Below are 17,050 nucleotides of genomic sequence, written 5' to 3' on the forward strand. Positions count from 1 at the left end.
GGATACTGGGCTCTGAGACATGCTGGCTTTAGGCGTGACCCAGCACATTCCCTGCTGTGGTAACTATTGTGAAAGACTGCTGCTTGAGAAAAGTAGGGGGAAAGGTAAAGGTGACTGTGTCTTGCAGCTTAGGTACCAGCTCAGCCACAGTAGGGTAGAGCACCAAGCAGGCTCTTGGGGTCCCTGAGTCCAGGCCTAGGCTCTTGGTCAGCATTTCTGGACCTGGCCTGGATCAGAGGAGAGCCCACTGTCCTGAAGGGTGAGTCCCAGGCCTGACAGCATTCATCACAAGCTGACTGAAGAGCCCTTGTGCTTTAGGTGAGCATTAGTGGTGGCCTGGCAACACCCCCACACACCCACATGGGCCAGTGTTGGTGGCCACAGGGAGAGGTTCCTCTGTCTGTGGAAGGTGAAGAATGGGAAGAATTCTGTCTGTCTTGTGGTTTGGATGCCAGCTTAGCCAGAGTAGAATAGAATACCAGGTAAATTTCTAAGGTTTTTGACTTCAATCCCTGGCTCCCAGACAATATCTCTGAATCCACCCGCAGCTTGGGGAAACTCACCATCCTGAAGAGTGGGACACGAACCTAGCTCACTTTGCCACCTGCTGATCATAGGGCTCCAGGGCCTTGAGTTAATTTAAGTGGCAGCCAGGTAGTGGTTACAGCTGGCTGTGGGCAAGATCCAGTGCTGTGCTGGTTTCATGTCTCACCCAGCGCAGTCCCAGTGGTGGTGGCCACAGGGATGTTTATGTCCCCCAACCCCCAGTTCCAAGAGGCTCAGCACAGAGAGAGAGAAAGAGAGAGACAGAGAGTGAGGGGGGGGGGGGGGGAGAGAGAGAGAGAGAGAGAGAGAGAGAGAGAGAGAGAAACTGACTTTGTTTGTTTGGAAGAATGTAAAGGAAAAGAACAAGAGTCTCTGCCTATTAATCCAGATAATTCTTCTGAATCGTATCCAAGAATACTAAGGTGGTACTTATTGTTATTGGGTTTAGGACCTAGGTCCCTTCGAATACCTGGAAAGCCTTCCCAACAAGGATGGGCACAAAAAAGCCCAGCCTGCAAAGACTACAATAAATGCCTAACTCTTCAATGCCCAGACACCAACAAACATCTACAAGGATCAAGACCATCCAGGAAAACATGACCTCACCAAATGAACTAAATAAGACACTAGGGACCAATCCTGGAGAAACACAGATATGTGACCTTTCAGATAGAAAATTAAAAATAGTTGTTTTGAGAAAACAACAACAACAAAAAATCAAGATAACAGAGAGAAGAAATGCAGAATCCTGTCACATAAACTTAACAGAGACTGAAATAATTAAAAAGAATCAAACAAATCTAGAGTTGAAAAATACAACTGACATGCTAAACAATGCATCAGAGTCTCTTAACAGCAGAATCAATCAAGCAGAAGAAAGAATTAGTGAGCTTGAAGACAGCCTATTTGAAAATACACAGTCAGAGGAGATAAAAAAAAAAACAAGAATAAAGAACAATAAAGCACGCCTATAGTATCTAGAAAACAGCTTCAAAAGGGCAATTCTAAGAGTTATTGGCCCAAAAGAGGAGGTACAGAAAAAATGAGGTAAAAAGCTTATTCAAAGGGATAATATCAGAGAACTTCCCAAACCTAGAGAAAGATACCAGTATTCAAGTACATGAAGGTTATAGAGCACCAAGCAAATTTAACCCAAAGGAGACTACCTCAAGGCATTTAAAAATCAAACTCCCAAAGGTCAAAGATAAAGAAAAGATCCTAAGAGCAGCAAGAGAAAAGAAACAAGTAACATACAAAGGAGCTCCAATATGTCTAACAGCAGACTTTCCAGTGGAAACCTTACAGGGCAGGAGAGAGTGGCATGACATATTTAAAGTGCTTAGGGAAAAAACCTTTTACTCTATAATAGTGTATCTGGCAAAAATATCCTTTAAGCATGAAGGAGAAATAAAGACCTTCCAGACAACAAAAGCTAAGGGATTTCATGAAGACTAGATCTGTCCTACAAGAAATGCTAAAGGGGGTTCTTCAATGTGAAAGAAAAGGACATTAATGAGCAATAAGAAATCATCTGAAGGTACAAAACTCACTGGTAATAGCACACAGAAAAACACAGAATATTAAACTGTAATTGTGTTGTGTAAAATACTCTTAAGTAGAAAGACAAAACAATGAACCAATCAAAATAATAACTAGAACAAATCTTCAAGACAAAGACAGTACAATAAGACATAAAGAGAAACAACAAAAAATTTAAAAGGAAGGGATGAAGTTAAATTATACAGTTTTTATTCATTTTCTTTTTGCTTGTTTGCTTCTTTGTTTATACAATCAGTGTTAATTTGTCATCAGTTTATAATTATGAGTTATAATATAGTATTTTCAAGCCTCCTGGTAAACTCAAATAAAAAAATACAATGGATACACAAGAAAATAAAAAGCAAGAAATTAAATCATACCACAGATAAAATCACCTTCACTAAAAGGAAGACAGGAATGAAGGAAAGAAGGAAGAGATGGTCACAAAACAATCAGAAAACAAATAACAAAATGGCAGGAGTAAGTCCTTACTGATCGTTAATAACACTCAATCCATATGGACTAAACTCTCCAATCAAAAGACATAGAGAGGATGAGTGAATAAAAAAAGCAAGACCTGATGATCTATTGCCTAGAAGAAACATATGTCACCTGTAAAGGTACACACAGAATGGAAATAAAGGACTGGAAGAAGACATTCCATGCCAGTGAAAACCAAAAAACAGTAGCAGTAGCTACATTTATATCAGACAAAATAGATTATAAGACAAAAACTGCAAGAAGAGACAAAAAGGTCATTATATAATAATAAAGGGGTCAATTCAGCAAGAGGATATAACAATTGTAAATGTATATGCATCCAACACCGGAGTACCCAGATACATAAAGCAAGTGTTATTTGCTTTACTAGAGCTAAAGAGAGAGGTATTTTATCATATATTACAATTATATATTTATATATATAATTATTATATAATATATGATATATATTATTAGAGCTAAGGAGAGAGAAATAGACCTCAATACAATAATAGCAGGAGACTTCAACATCCCACTTTCAGCATTAGATCTTCCAGACAGAAAATCAACAAGGAAACATCAGACCTAATCTGCACTATAGACTAAATGGACCTAATAGATATTTATAGAACATTTCATCCAATGGCTGCAGAATATATATTCTCCTCAGCACAGCATCATTCAAGGATAGACCATATGTTAGGTTACAGAACAAGTCTTAAAACATTCCAAAAAATTAAAATTATATCAAGTATCTTCTTGACTGCTATGGAATAAAATCAGAAATTAATAACAAGGGGAATTTTGGAAACTACACAAACACATGGAAATTAAACAATAAGTTCCTGAATGACCAGTGAGTCAATAAAGGAATTAAGAAGGAAATTGGAAAAATTTATTGAAACAAATAATAATGGAAACAAAACACACCAAAACCTATGGGATACAGCAAAAGCAGTACTAAGAGGGAAATTTATAGCTATAAATGCCTATATATATATATATAAAGAAAAACTTCAAATAAATAACCTAATGATGCATGTTAAAGAACTAGAAAAGAGCAAATTAAATTCTAGATTGATAGAAGAAAAGCAGAAAGAGTAGAAATAAACGAATTTGAAATGAAGAAAACAACACAAAAGATCAAAGAAACAAAAAGTTGGTTTTTTGAAAAGATACAATTAACAAACCTTAGACTAACAGAAAAAAAGAGATAAGATCCAAGTAAATAAAGTCAGAGATGAAACAGGAGACATTACAACTGATACTGCAGAAATTCAAAGGATTGTTAGAGACTATTATGAGCAACTATACGCCAACAAATTGGAAAACCTAGAAGAAATGGATAAATTCCTAGACACACACAACTTACCAAGATCAAACCATAAAGAAATCTAAAACCTGAACAGACCAATGACAAGCAACAAGATTGAAGCCATAATAGTCTTCCAGTAAAGTAAAGCCCAGGATCTGATGGCTTTACTGCTGAATTCTACCAAGCATTTAAAGAAGGAGTAATACAATTCCTACTCAAACTATTCTGAAAAATAGAGGGAAGAATACTTCCAAACTCATTCTATGATGCCAGTATTACCCTGATATCCAAACCAAAGACATATCAAAAAAAGAAAACTACAGGCCAGTATTTCTGATAAGTACTGATGTAAAACTCCTCAACAAAATATTAGCAAGTCAAATTTGACAATACATTAAAAAGATCATTCATCATGACCAAGTGGGATTTATTCCAGGAATGCAAGGATGGTACAATATATGCAAATAATCAGTGTGATACATGGTATCAACAGAATGAAGGATAAAAACTATAATCATTTGAAGCAGGTGGATCACCTGAGGTCAAGAGTTTGAGACCAGCCTAGCTAACATGGTGAAACCCCATCTCTACTAAAAATACAAAATTAGCCAGGCGTGCTGGTGAGTGCCTGTAATCCCAGCTACTCTGGAGGCTGAAGCAGGAGAATCACTTGAACCCAGGAGGTGGGGGTTGCAGTGAGCTGAGATCATGCCACTGCCCTCCAGCCTGGGTGACAGAGACTCAGTCTAAAAAACAAAACAAAACAAAACAAAAACAAAAAAACTATAGTCATTTCAACTGATGCTGAAAAAATTTAATAAAATTCAACACCCCTTTATGATAAAACCCTAAAAAAACTGGGTATATAAGAAACATACCTCAATATAATAAAAGCCATATATACAACAGAGCCACAGCTAGTATCATCCTGAATGAGGGAAAAACTGAAAGTCCTTCCTCTGAGATCTGGAAAATGAAGATGCCCACTTTCACCACTGTTACTCAACGCAGGACTGGAAGTTCTAGCTAAAGCAATCAGCAGAAGAAAGAAATAACAGGCATACAAATTGGAAAGGGAGAAGTCAAATTATCCTTGTTTGCAGATGATGGGATCTTATATTTGGAAAAACTTAACAACTCCACACATAAAAAAACTATTAGAACTGATAAATTCAGTAAAGTTGCAGGATACAAAAGCGACATACAAAAATCAGTAGCATTTCTATATGCCAGTGAACAACCTGAAAAAGAAATTAAAAAAGTAATCCTATTCACAATAGCCACAAATAAGATTAAATACCTAGGAATTAACTTAACCAAAGAAACGAAAGATCTCTGCATTAAAAATTATAAAATGCTGGTGCAAGAAACTGAAGAGGACACAAAAAATGAAAAGATATTTCATGTTCATAGTTGGAAGAATCAATATTCTTTTCAATACTACCCAAAGCAATCTAGATATTCAATGCAATCTCTATCAAATCTCTATCAAAATACCAATGACATTCTTCACAGAAATAGAAAAAACAATCCTGAAATTTATATGGAACCACAAAAGACCCAGAATAGCCAAAGCTAGCCTGAGGAAAAAGAACACAACTGGAGGAATCACATTACCTGACTTCAAATTATACTACAGAGCTATAGTAACTAAAGGAAGATGGTATTGGCATAAAAACAGACACATAGACCAGTGGAACAGAATAGAGAATCATACACCTACAATGAACTCATTTTCAAGAAAGGTGCCAACAACATACATTGGAGAAAAGACAGTCTCTTCAATGGTTCTAGGAAAACTGGATATCCACATGTAGAAGAATGAAACTTGACTTCTATCTCTCGCTGCATACAAAAATCAAATCAAGGTGAATTAAAGACTTAAATCTAAGACTTCAAACTACAAAACTAAAAAAAGAAAACACTGGGGAAACTCTCCAGGACATTGGTCTGGGCAAAAATTTCTTCAGTGATACTCCACAAGCCTAGGCAACTAAAGCAAAAATGGACAAACGGGATCACATCAAGTTAAAAAGCTTCTGCACAGCAAAGGAAACAGTCAGTCAAGTGAAGAGACAACCCACAGAATAGGAGAATATCTTTGCAAACTATCCATCTCACAAGAGATTAATAACCAGAATATATAAGGAGCTCAAACAACTCTATAGGAAAAATCTAATAATCTGATTAAAAAATGGGCAAAACATTGGAATAGACATTTCTCATGAAGAAGACATAGAAGACATAGAAACAGGTATATGAATAAGTGTTCAGGTCATTGATCATCAGATAAATACAAATCAAAAGTACAATGAGGTATCTTCTTGCCCTGGTTAAAAATGGCTTTTATCCAAAAGACAGGCAATAACAAATGCTGGAGAGGGTGTGGTGAAAAGGGAACCCTCATACACTGTTGTTGGGAATGTAAATTTGTACAACCACTATGGAAAACAATTTGGAGGATTCTCAAAACACTAAAAATAGAGACACCATACAATCTAGCAATCCCACGGCTGAGTATATACCCACAAGAAAGGAAATCAGTATATTGAAGAGATATCTGCACTCCCATGTTTGTTACAGCACTTTTCACAATAGCCAAGATTTAGAAGCTACCTAAATGTCCATCAACAGATAATTAGATAAAGAAAACATGGTACATATAGACAATGGAGTACTATTCAGCCATAAAAAGAATGAGATCTTGTCATTTGCAATGACACAGATGGAACTGAAGATCATTATGTTAAGTGAAATAAGTCAGGCAAAGAAACACAAACTTTGAATGTCCTCATTTCTTTGTGGATGCTAAAAATTAAAACAACTGAACTAATGGAGATAGAGAGTAGAAGGATGATTACCAGAGGCTGGGAAGGGTAGGTGGGGTTGGGGGGGCAGTGAGAGGGAAGTGGAGATGGTTAAGGAATATAAAAAATATATAGCTAGAAAGGCTGGGTGCAGTGGCTCACGTCTGTAATCCCAGCACTTTAGGAGGCCGAGGCAGGTGGATCACGAGGTCAGGAGATCCAGATCATCCTGGCTAACATGGTGAAACCTCATCTCTACTAAAAATACAAAAAATTAGCCGGGTGTGGTGGCGGGTGCCTGTAGTCCCAGCTACTCAAGAGGCTGAGGCAAGAGAATGGCGTGAACCCGGAAGACGGAGCTTGCAGTGAGCCGAGATCGCGCCACTGCACTCCAGCCTGGGCGACAGAGCAAGACTCCGTCTCAAAAAAAAAAAAAAAAATATATATATATATATGTGTGTGTGTGTGTGTGTGTGTATATGTGTGTGTATATATGTGTGTGTGTATGTGTGTGTATATATATATATATATATATATAGCTAGAAGGAATGAATAAGACCTAGTTTTTGATAACACAATAGGGTGACTACAGTCAGCAATAATTTAATTGTACATTTTATAACTAAAAGAGTATAAACGGGTTGTTCATACCACAACAGATAAATGCTTGAGGAGATGTATACCCCATTTTCTATGAGTGGTTATTACTTATTGCATGCCTGTATCACAGTATAATATCTCATGTATCCCATAAATATATATACCTACTGTACACCCATACAACTTTTTTTTAAATTAAAGGATAAACTATTTTAATACTGGAATCTCTCTCTTTAGTTATATAATTTAATTCTTTCTCTCTCTTTATGTATATAAAATCTCTTCACTATAATTTTTGTTATAGTATCACTACTCTTCAAATAATTATGAAAAATTTGTTACCTGGTGCAATTTTCCCATCCTGAGCTGCGGGACCATCTTTCAGCACATTTTTCACTTGTAGGAACTCATCAGGTCTATCTCCGCCAATAATGGTAAAACCAAATCCCATTGTGCTTTTTTTCAGTGATGCTCGAAGAAGGACACCTTTAAGCTGGGATGGATCTCTTGTGAAGTGTGATTTTTCCATATCTGTGCCAAAATGAGAAGTGGGTTTGAGAACAAAAATAATTACAATGAATATAGCACTCAAAGTCAATCTTTTATACGACTTTTTAATGTTATTCTCAACTTTATCTCTTTCTCATTGCCTTGTCTGCACTTACTTTCAACCCAGAGTCCATTATATGAAGTTAAAATGATACAACCTTTAGTACTCAATTCCTGAAAATTCGGATACTATTCAACTGTACTATAAAACTCAGCATCTACTGAGTTTTAGGTGCAAAGTACTATACCAGGAAGATGAAGTCAAGTGTCACAAACTTATGAAAGAGAGTATATTGAGAATTTTTATAATTCACAGTTCAGGCTTTCTGCAGTCTTTGATTTATAACTGATGGAAGGAGTGAATCTTTTTACTATCAGTAAATAGCTTCATATTTCTATCCCTTTCACTCATGTTTAGTGGATAATTTAGGAAGAAAAATACATAGTTCTTTTGAAATGCCCATTTTTGGGGTTAGATGACCCTAGTGATTCACATCTGCAAATAACAACTTCCTTCCAGAACCTCTTCTCTCTTCTCAACCATGCCTGCCATTAGGGAAGTGACAAAAACTGAGAGAATCAAATTGTGCAGGTTTATAATTTATGAAGTATTAAATTAACTGTAAAAAAAGATTTTAAATGTTCTGCCATTATCTATTTTTTAACAAATTTATTGAGATATAATTCACATACAGTAGAATTTAGCCCTTTCAAGCATACAATTCAATGTCATGCGACTATCAGCATAATCTAATTTTAGAACATTTTCTTCCCTCCTCAAAGGAAATCCCCATGCCCATTAGCAGTCATTATCCAATTTCTCCCCAACCCACATCCATATCCTAGCCTTAGGAAACCATGAATCTACTATCCATGTATAGACGTGCCCAATATAGGCATTTCATATAAACAAAATCAGACGATGTGTGGTTTTTTGAATGGTTTCTTTCACTTGACAGTGTTGTTGAGGTTCATCTGTATTGTAGCATATGTCAGTACTTTATTGCTCTTTATTATTAATATATAATAAATATTAAATTAAATATGTACTTACTAAAGATAAAATATATTTATTACATTATTGCCAAATAATATAATTATTATTATATATTATAATAATATATAATATTATATATTATTATATGTATGGATAAACATATATATATGTTTATCCATATATATGGATAAACTGTATGGATAAACATCACATTTTGTTTATCCATTCATTAGTTGATGGACATTTGGGTTTTTCCACTTTTTGGCTATTATGAATAATGTTGATATGAACACTCACAAGTTTTTGTGTGGACATAATTTTCATTCATCTTGGGTATACACTGAGTGGAATTCCAGCAGTTACTATAAATATATGGTAATTATGTTTATCATTTTGCCAACAGTTGTACTGTCTGAGCTCCCATACCCTCTTCATTCTATTGCAATTTTACTTCACTCTCTACTTGCTCTTGCTAGAGTGACTAATGACCTCCCTACTGTCAAATCCAACATATATTTTTCAATCTTCAACTTCCTTGACATTCCAGCAACATGTGACATACTCAACCTCTTCTCATGGCTGCCTATCCCTACAACCTCATCGCTTGTTACTACCCTACAAATACCCTACGCTGTAACCACACCTACTTGCCTTCTGGCCTTTCAGCACACCATTTCATGCTTCTGTGATTTTAAACATTCTGTTCCTTCTACTTGGTATGCTTTCTTGCCCTTTAAAATTTTTGTCTGACTGCTTTAACTTTTCCTGACTTTTCAAGACCTAGTTCCTATCTCTTCTGCTTTGAGATTTCTCCTGCCCCCTTGACATTCTCCACCAAAGCAGAGTTGGGTACTCCCTTCTTTATGCCACCACTGTAACTTGTACATGTCTATTAATAACAATGAAACTATCATTTATTAGTCAACATGTGCTTAATACCATTGTAGGCACTTTACATCTGTTAATTTACATACTCATAACCACCTTAAAAGGTGGGTACCATTATTATTCCTATTTTATATATGAAGAAATAGGAGCATTTAGAGATTTAGGAAATGTACCCAAGATTACACAGCTGGGATTCAAACCTGCTCCTCAGCTTACCATTATAACTACTATTCTATGATGGCACCTATCTCCATATATTATAACCATCAGTTTCCTGTATTAGACTGTGAACTCTTGAGGGCAAGCCCAGTCTTACTCTTAGTCATTTTTGAATACCTAGTGCCTAGCAAAGCACTGGGGATGTAGTCAGTGCTCAAAAGTATTTGTTAAACTCAAAATGTTTGCTAAACGAAATGCAGAACTTTAGGAGGAGGATCATGTTTTTGAAGAGTAACTATAAGAAAGAATGATTTCTCTCATAGGCAACCGAAGTGGAGAATCTACTGGATTACTACAATATGGCCATATATACCCCTGGTTATTAATGACAAATGAGGGCTGGAAAAGGGATGGGGAGGGATAAGTAGAATGTAAGAACTTCCTGAGCAGTGTTTTCAAAATACACACGACTAGACTCATCAAAATTTCTGGATCTATATTTTTAAAAAAATGCTCCCTAAATGAGTCTGATGTTACTAATACCTACCATCCCACTTGAGACTCAATGATGTAGGTAAATCATTTGGTATATTTAGTATTTATTAATATTGGTTAATGAAGAATCCTCAGTGGTTACAGATGCCATACTTAAGCAATTAACTTGGGAAAAGCTAATGATGAACTAGAGACCTAATATTGGTCTAGCCTTAAACATATAAGGAAACATTCCAATCTTCAAAACAAAATCTCAAATTCATAAAAAAGCTGCCCAAATCCCTTCTCCCAACAACTTCATGCTTTTTGTATACTCCTGAGAAAAATCTCAGGAGTATTCTCATAACGTTCAGATGTTTTATTAAGATTATTCATATCTTTACAGTAACAACTAGACACTCTTTATCTAGTGTCAAAGCCATAGAAATAAAAAGTTCAAACTCACTTTTATTAACTCAGCATACAAATTTCACAAGTTATTCTTAGAAGAAAAGATTGAGAAGAATGCTTACCTGGTTTTGAAGACCCAATTTCAGCCTGTCCTAACTGCTTTTTCCTTTTGGCTTCCTCCACTGGATTTTCAAACTGGGTTTTCTGGTTAAGGTGACTGTAGAATGCAGAAAAATATACATTTCAGCTTAAAATAAAACAGTAACATATTCTTAAATAGTCTATCATACCATTCCATCATCATAGATTAGGGGACAAATATGTATCTTTAGGCTATGGAACATGGAGAGACTGACAGATGATAGCAGAGGGGCTTTCTGTTGCTAAATAAAGTCCTGCAGAAGATGCCAAGCTGTGAAGCTTTTGACATTATATTTACTATAGCTTCTTCGTAAACCTACCCAATATAGCCAATAACGGTTTTCAAAACTATAGCCTTCTTATCTGATGCAATCAGAAGTACTTGTTCTTGGTAATTTAATGTTTTTTTAAAAGGCAGTTAATGATAGAAGGGTTTTAATTTAAGTTTCTCCAAAATGAAGCAAGCTGTAAAGGCACTTTCAAAGAAATTTGTGTGCAGAATCCTTTTTAAATTATATTACTATTACTTTTCCACTGACTAACCTATATCCGTTCAGTAGCAACTAAGAAAATGACTTGCTTTTATCAATTATAGTATAGAATAACTCTTTCACACTTAAATTTCTTCATAATTATGTCATAATTAAATGAATAATTATAACATAGGTTCAACTGGCATTTATGATTTGGGAACATTCACTACTGACTCTTGGAATGCATACAACTCTGTGAGAGAAAGCAGGAAGCCTGGGGAGACTAGCTGCTAGATTAGCCAAAACTATTCAACACGCTATGGGCAACAGTATGTTTTACAGAAGAAAAAGAGCACTATTCTTCTGGCAAGCCAGTTAAGTGGAAGTTGGTTAAGAAAGCAAATGCTGTAAAAAAGATGTTTAGGACCTCGAATAGGTCCAATTCAGAAGCAATGGAAATCATATTCTAACACTTCCATAGTACAAATATATTTCAGCATATGCTACAGTTTTCCACTTTAAGAAGTGAGGCCGGGCGCGGTGGCTCATGCCTATAATCTCAGCACTTTAGGAGGCCAAGGCAGGCAGATCACGAGGTCAAGAGATACAGACCATCCTGGCCAACATGGTGAAACCCCATCTCTACTAAAAATACAAAAATAAGCTGGGCGTGGTGGCGCATGCCTGTAATCCCAGCTACTCAGGAAGCTGAGGTAGGAGAATCACTTGAACCCGGGAGTCGGAGGTTGCAGTGAGCCAAGATCATGCCATTGCACTCCAGCTGGGGCGACAACAGTGAAACTCCATCGCAAAAAAAAAAAAAATAAATAAAAATAAAAAAAAAGAGGTGACATGAGTGAACACCAACAATTAAATACCAAATCATGAGAATTTCAGAACATGATTGTCTTTAGGTAGACTGAATATTACAAAATGTACATATAAATAGTCACATAAGTTGAACATTTACTTTGCCTTTTATTTATTTAATTTTTTTCTGGAGACAGGCGCTCATTCTGTCACCCAGACTGGAATGCAGTGGTCCAATCACAGCTCACTGCAGCCTCAACCTCTCAGGCTCAAGCGATATTCCCACCTCAGCCTCCTGAGTAGCTGTGACCACAGGTGTGTGCCACCATGCCCAGCTAATTGAAAAAAATTTTTTTTTGTAGAGATGGGGTCTTACTATGTTGTCCACACTGGAGCTTTGCCATTTGCAAACATTAAGAGTGGTGGTAGAGAAATGGGCATCAGGGACTAAAATAAAAATTAAAAAATTTAAAAAACCACTTTCAAAAAAAGGAATGTTAGCTTTCTCCATGTCACTTAGGCTACTAGTGCATATCAGTTCCACAACAGACGTGGTTACTTATTAAATAGTTTAAGAGCTCTAAATATGATAAGTGCCACTGGACATTCTTTGGGTTCTGATTTCACTGACACTCAAGTATGCTTCTGCTTCATAATATGAGGGGGATGCCCTGTCCATTGAGTTAACTGTTTAACTCTGTGAAAATAAAAATCCTAGGAACTACTTTAAAAAATTTATTTAGGTACTGATATTTTACATATTCTTTTGAAAAACAACTAAAAATTGACACTCAGAAAAGAATAATAAACCTGTTCAGAAAGAACCTTGGCTCACTTTCACTTTAATGTCATTGGCTAGAATGACTCACTTTGCCACCCAGGCATTAGAACATAAAAAGTAGTAATATGTATTTATATCCTTTGTAATGTGTGGGAGAGGAGAGTAGAAGTATGCAAATGAGTAATCCTTTTCCTAAAAATTTGACAAAAGAATATAAGATTTACTGAAGGAAGTTATTGTCTTCATTATCTTAGACCATCTAGACTAAAATGCCACTCAAAAAAAATAAATAAATAAAAAAGTGAAAATACTGTCCTTTTCATTTAGTTACTCATACCCACACTATTATTAAGATACAACAAATTTTGTTTTCCAAATAACTAGCTGTGGGAAATAAGAGAGGAGAACATTATAGATTATCAGAAAGAAACAAAGCAAACAAGAATGATTAAATATTAGTACACAATTTGGCACATTATCTGTATTAAAATTTTATGTCTAATATCTGGATTTAAAAATTTATCTCAACAAAATATTCTTTCATAAAGAGTTTTAGATGGTTGGGCATGGTAGCTCACGCCTGTGATCCCAGCACCTTGGGAGGCCAAGGTGGGTGGATCACTTGAGGTCAGGAGTTTAAGACCAGCCTGGCCAACATGGTGAAACCCCATCTCTACTAAAAATACAAAATTAGGTGGGTGTGGTGGCACATGCCTATAATCTCAGCTACTTGGGGGCTGAGGTACAAGAATCACTTGAACCTGGGAGGCGGAGGTTGCAGTGAGCCAAGATCGTGCTGCTGCACTCTAGCCTGGGCAAGAGTAAAACTCCGTCTCAAAAAAAAAAAAAAAATTTTTAGTTGTGAAAGCAAGTATATATTTTGACTTTGTCACCTAGGTGCATCAAGACATTTAATGCTTATCACCCTGATCTAATCACTATATATTATGTGTACTGAAACATCACTACGTACCCCCAAAATGTGTATAATTATATGTTAATTTTAAAAAGACATATAATGCAATATAATCAAGACCGCATTTCTAAATATATAAGCATATTTATAGCTTATGCATATTTATATTTATGCATATTATAAGCATATTACATTTTTGGAACAATTTTATTTTAAAAAATAAATTCATCCATTTCAGAATCCCATCCTCTAAAATAAATACAAAGAAAAACTACCACTGCAGTTGGTGCTACTACTATAAGGCTCCTGCCAAGAGCAATCATCGTGCCATCTGGTTTGACAAACTAAGAGAGCCAAAGAGTAGCCATTCAAGTAACAGCTTTTTATCTCCATCAGTAAACTCACTGCAGATTACTATGGTCGAGATTCAAAACCTAACTAATCTGGGAATCAAGCCACACTCCACAGCTCAGCTGACTCCATACTAATGTGCATCTTGAGTACAGTCTGCTCCTTCTTAATCTAATACAAAACCCTCCTGTAAAATGAGCTCATTCTGGGAATAATCATACAAAATCATGTCGCTGCTGCTGTTGCTTCTAATTCAAGCTATTTCATGTACCTCCCTGACAACTAGGGGCAGGTCGCTTCAGGATTTGCCCTAAAGTTGCTTTAATATTATATCTTTGCATAATGGGGACCAGATCATTCAGCTCAAGGTTTTATAACAGGCAAATGACTTTCACCTTTTGACCATGTATTCAAATTCACTTGGAATGGATAATAAAAGAATGAGAATCATTATCTCAGAAATGTTCAGCAGTGTCAATGGCAAATAGCTGATTAGAGCCCAATTTAAATAGACTAAAATTTGAGGGGAAGAAAAAAATCCTGCAAAACCTTTTCAGTTGGCCCCCAAATACTCCTTTGATGTGAAAAATGGTTGTTTCTTCCTTTAACAAAATATGACTTAGGAAAAAATAATAATAAAAGAGCTGCTGTATACTTTTTACATCACAGTATCAGTAAGACGTTAAGTAACACAATGGAAACAAAATTAGCATAGCTTTCAAAGGAATCAAGATATTGAAATTCTAAAGTTATATACTTAAGTGTCAATCTAATTGAGTCATTTCCTTAGGAGACACATTTAATTTTAAGAAGTCATTCCAAAAATCCCTCTAACCACAGTGACTCAAGTAACAACATGCACAATAGAATAAAGACTACAGTTGCAACAGGAGTCAGAGATGCTTACTTTACGGATAATTACCAGGAAACGGCATTGGTTTATGCCTATAAGTGTTGAAACATTAAGAAACAATCATAAAATTAAAGATGATTGTGTTTGTTATTTTTTCAGGTAATAATACCGTTTTGTCTTTGCTACCTAGGCAGCAGGTTTAACTCTTAGTCTCCAGGTAAATAATAATGTTTCTGATACAAGTATTTGCCTGCTGCTAGACACTTGAGGTCAAATTCAATGTTTAGCATCTGGAAAGAAAGCAATCCCAATGGTCATAACAATGTAGCAATTAGATAAAGAAAAGAGAAGGCAAAATTAGACACTGATATTAGCTTAATTTCTCTGGCTAACACAGGCAGGTGTCTGGCACTCCTCTCCAATATATATTTATGTTTAAATTTAACCATAACAGCTGCCTAAGAAGCAACTTTCACCCCTAAAAAGAATACTAAGTTTTCCTTGAACAACTCCTTAAAAGAGAGCACACCTTTAGGTGTATGCTTCAAAACTTCGGATAATTATGTTATAATGCCCTAAAGCACTGCTTTCAGAAGCATACAGTGGTAGTGTGGGAAATGACCTTGATAATTCATCTAGTCCATTGCCCTCATTTCAGTTTTCTATCAACTGACTTTCTCTTTAGAGGCTGTAGTAGTAACAATACCATCTCTAGCTATTAATCCTCTAGGCAACTTCCCCCTTATTCTTTATATTTAGAAATTCAAAGCCAACTTCCAGGAAGCCCAAGGTCAATGAAGTAAATGCTCACTGCTCCTACCTTTTCATTCCCCTAGTTGAAAAACTCAACAGCTGGATCACAGAAGCATAAAGTGCTGTATCCAGTATTCTCTAAAGCTATATGCTGAAAGGAAAACATTTGGGAGAATATTAACTGAGGTAACAAACTTACTCAACATAGTATGTCCCATACTGAGGGTCCTCTATTTTCTCCCAGCCATAAGGAAGCTCTGTAAATAAAGAAAACTGAGTGAAATGCCAGATTCAAAATTGACAGAAAATAATTCACCAGTGAGTGAATTTATTATTTCATTATACTAATATTTGGGAGTCAGAAAGCTGAGGGCTCACTTTCAAGGAACAAACACAATTTAAGTCTGAGTGGCTTCTTCGCCAGCCAGTGAGAATTTCAGCAAGCAATTAGAAGCCCAGAACAGAAGATGACATTAAACAAAAAGGTGTTCATATGAACCACAAGCCATAAAAATGCTAATAAAAATTACTGTATATTTCTTTCATTTAAAAACCTTGATCATGCTGACACGAGACATATTTACCCTTGTAGTCCAATAGAAGAAGCAGGTATCTGTTCAATTTTTTACTATTATACATAGTCATTTTTGATGTTATGTTCAGACCCACTTCTCCTCAAAGGAAACCCTAGCCTTGGACTTTTGTCATTTCAAGTGAGCAATCTAGATTTGCTTAAAACCTACAAAAGTACCTGCTTTCTCTTGGTGAACAAGATCTGAGTATCTGAAGGAACACTAATCTAACTACCACAGTGCTTTGTGTAATCTGTATTTGTGAACGATAACAAATAAATATCTTACATAGCATTTTTATATATTACTAATTCTCAGTAAGTGACCAATAAAATATAACCAGAAATACTGAAGGTAGTTGAATTTCTGAAAGTTAAAACAAATCTCTAGCCTTTTCAACATGAACTGACGTGAGCTTTTCAATGTGAATGTGAATCTTTTCCCTCCCACTTTGTCTGCATTCCTTGTAAAGTTAAGGTTTCTGAAGAACCATCTTATTAGTAAAACATGGATAATAGGTTGGGAGGAATGTTCCTAGCAGGTGGTTCTAGTCCTATCCATTTTATATAGCAGTTGAGCAAAAAAGAATTTTTTAAAAAGTCCACTGTTGTGCACTATGATGTCCCACGCTTTTA

General features: G+C 35.8%; 1 protein-coding gene across 4 annotated transcripts in view; it reads right to left on the reverse strand.

The window, feature by feature from the left end:
• Nucleotides 1-17,050, reverse strand: part of MAGI3 (membrane associated guanylate kinase, WW and PDZ domain containing 3) — a 286,949-nt gene that overhangs the window by 48,736 nt on the left and 221,163 nt on the right. For all 4 annotated transcript variants that reach the window (XM_054554014.2, XM_024231941.3, XM_024231944.3 and 1 more), the window contains exons 7-9: nucleotides 16,043-16,100; nucleotides 10,888-10,982; nucleotides 7,630-7,818 (exon numbers count right to left, since the gene is read on the reverse strand). In XM_054554014.2, coding sequence (XP_054409989.1) covers nucleotides 7,630-7,818; nucleotides 10,888-10,982; nucleotides 16,043-16,100 — 342 coding nt within the window. The remainder of the gene's footprint in view (nucleotides 1-7,629; nucleotides 7,819-10,887; nucleotides 10,983-16,042; nucleotides 16,101-17,050) is intronic.

Source organism: Pongo abelii, chromosome 1, assembly GCF_028885655.2.
Source record: "Pongo abelii isolate AG06213 chromosome 1, NHGRI_mPonAbe1-v2.0_pri, whole genome shotgun sequence".
Lineage (NCBI taxonomy): Eukaryota > Metazoa > Chordata > Mammalia > Primates > Hominidae > Pongo > Pongo abelii.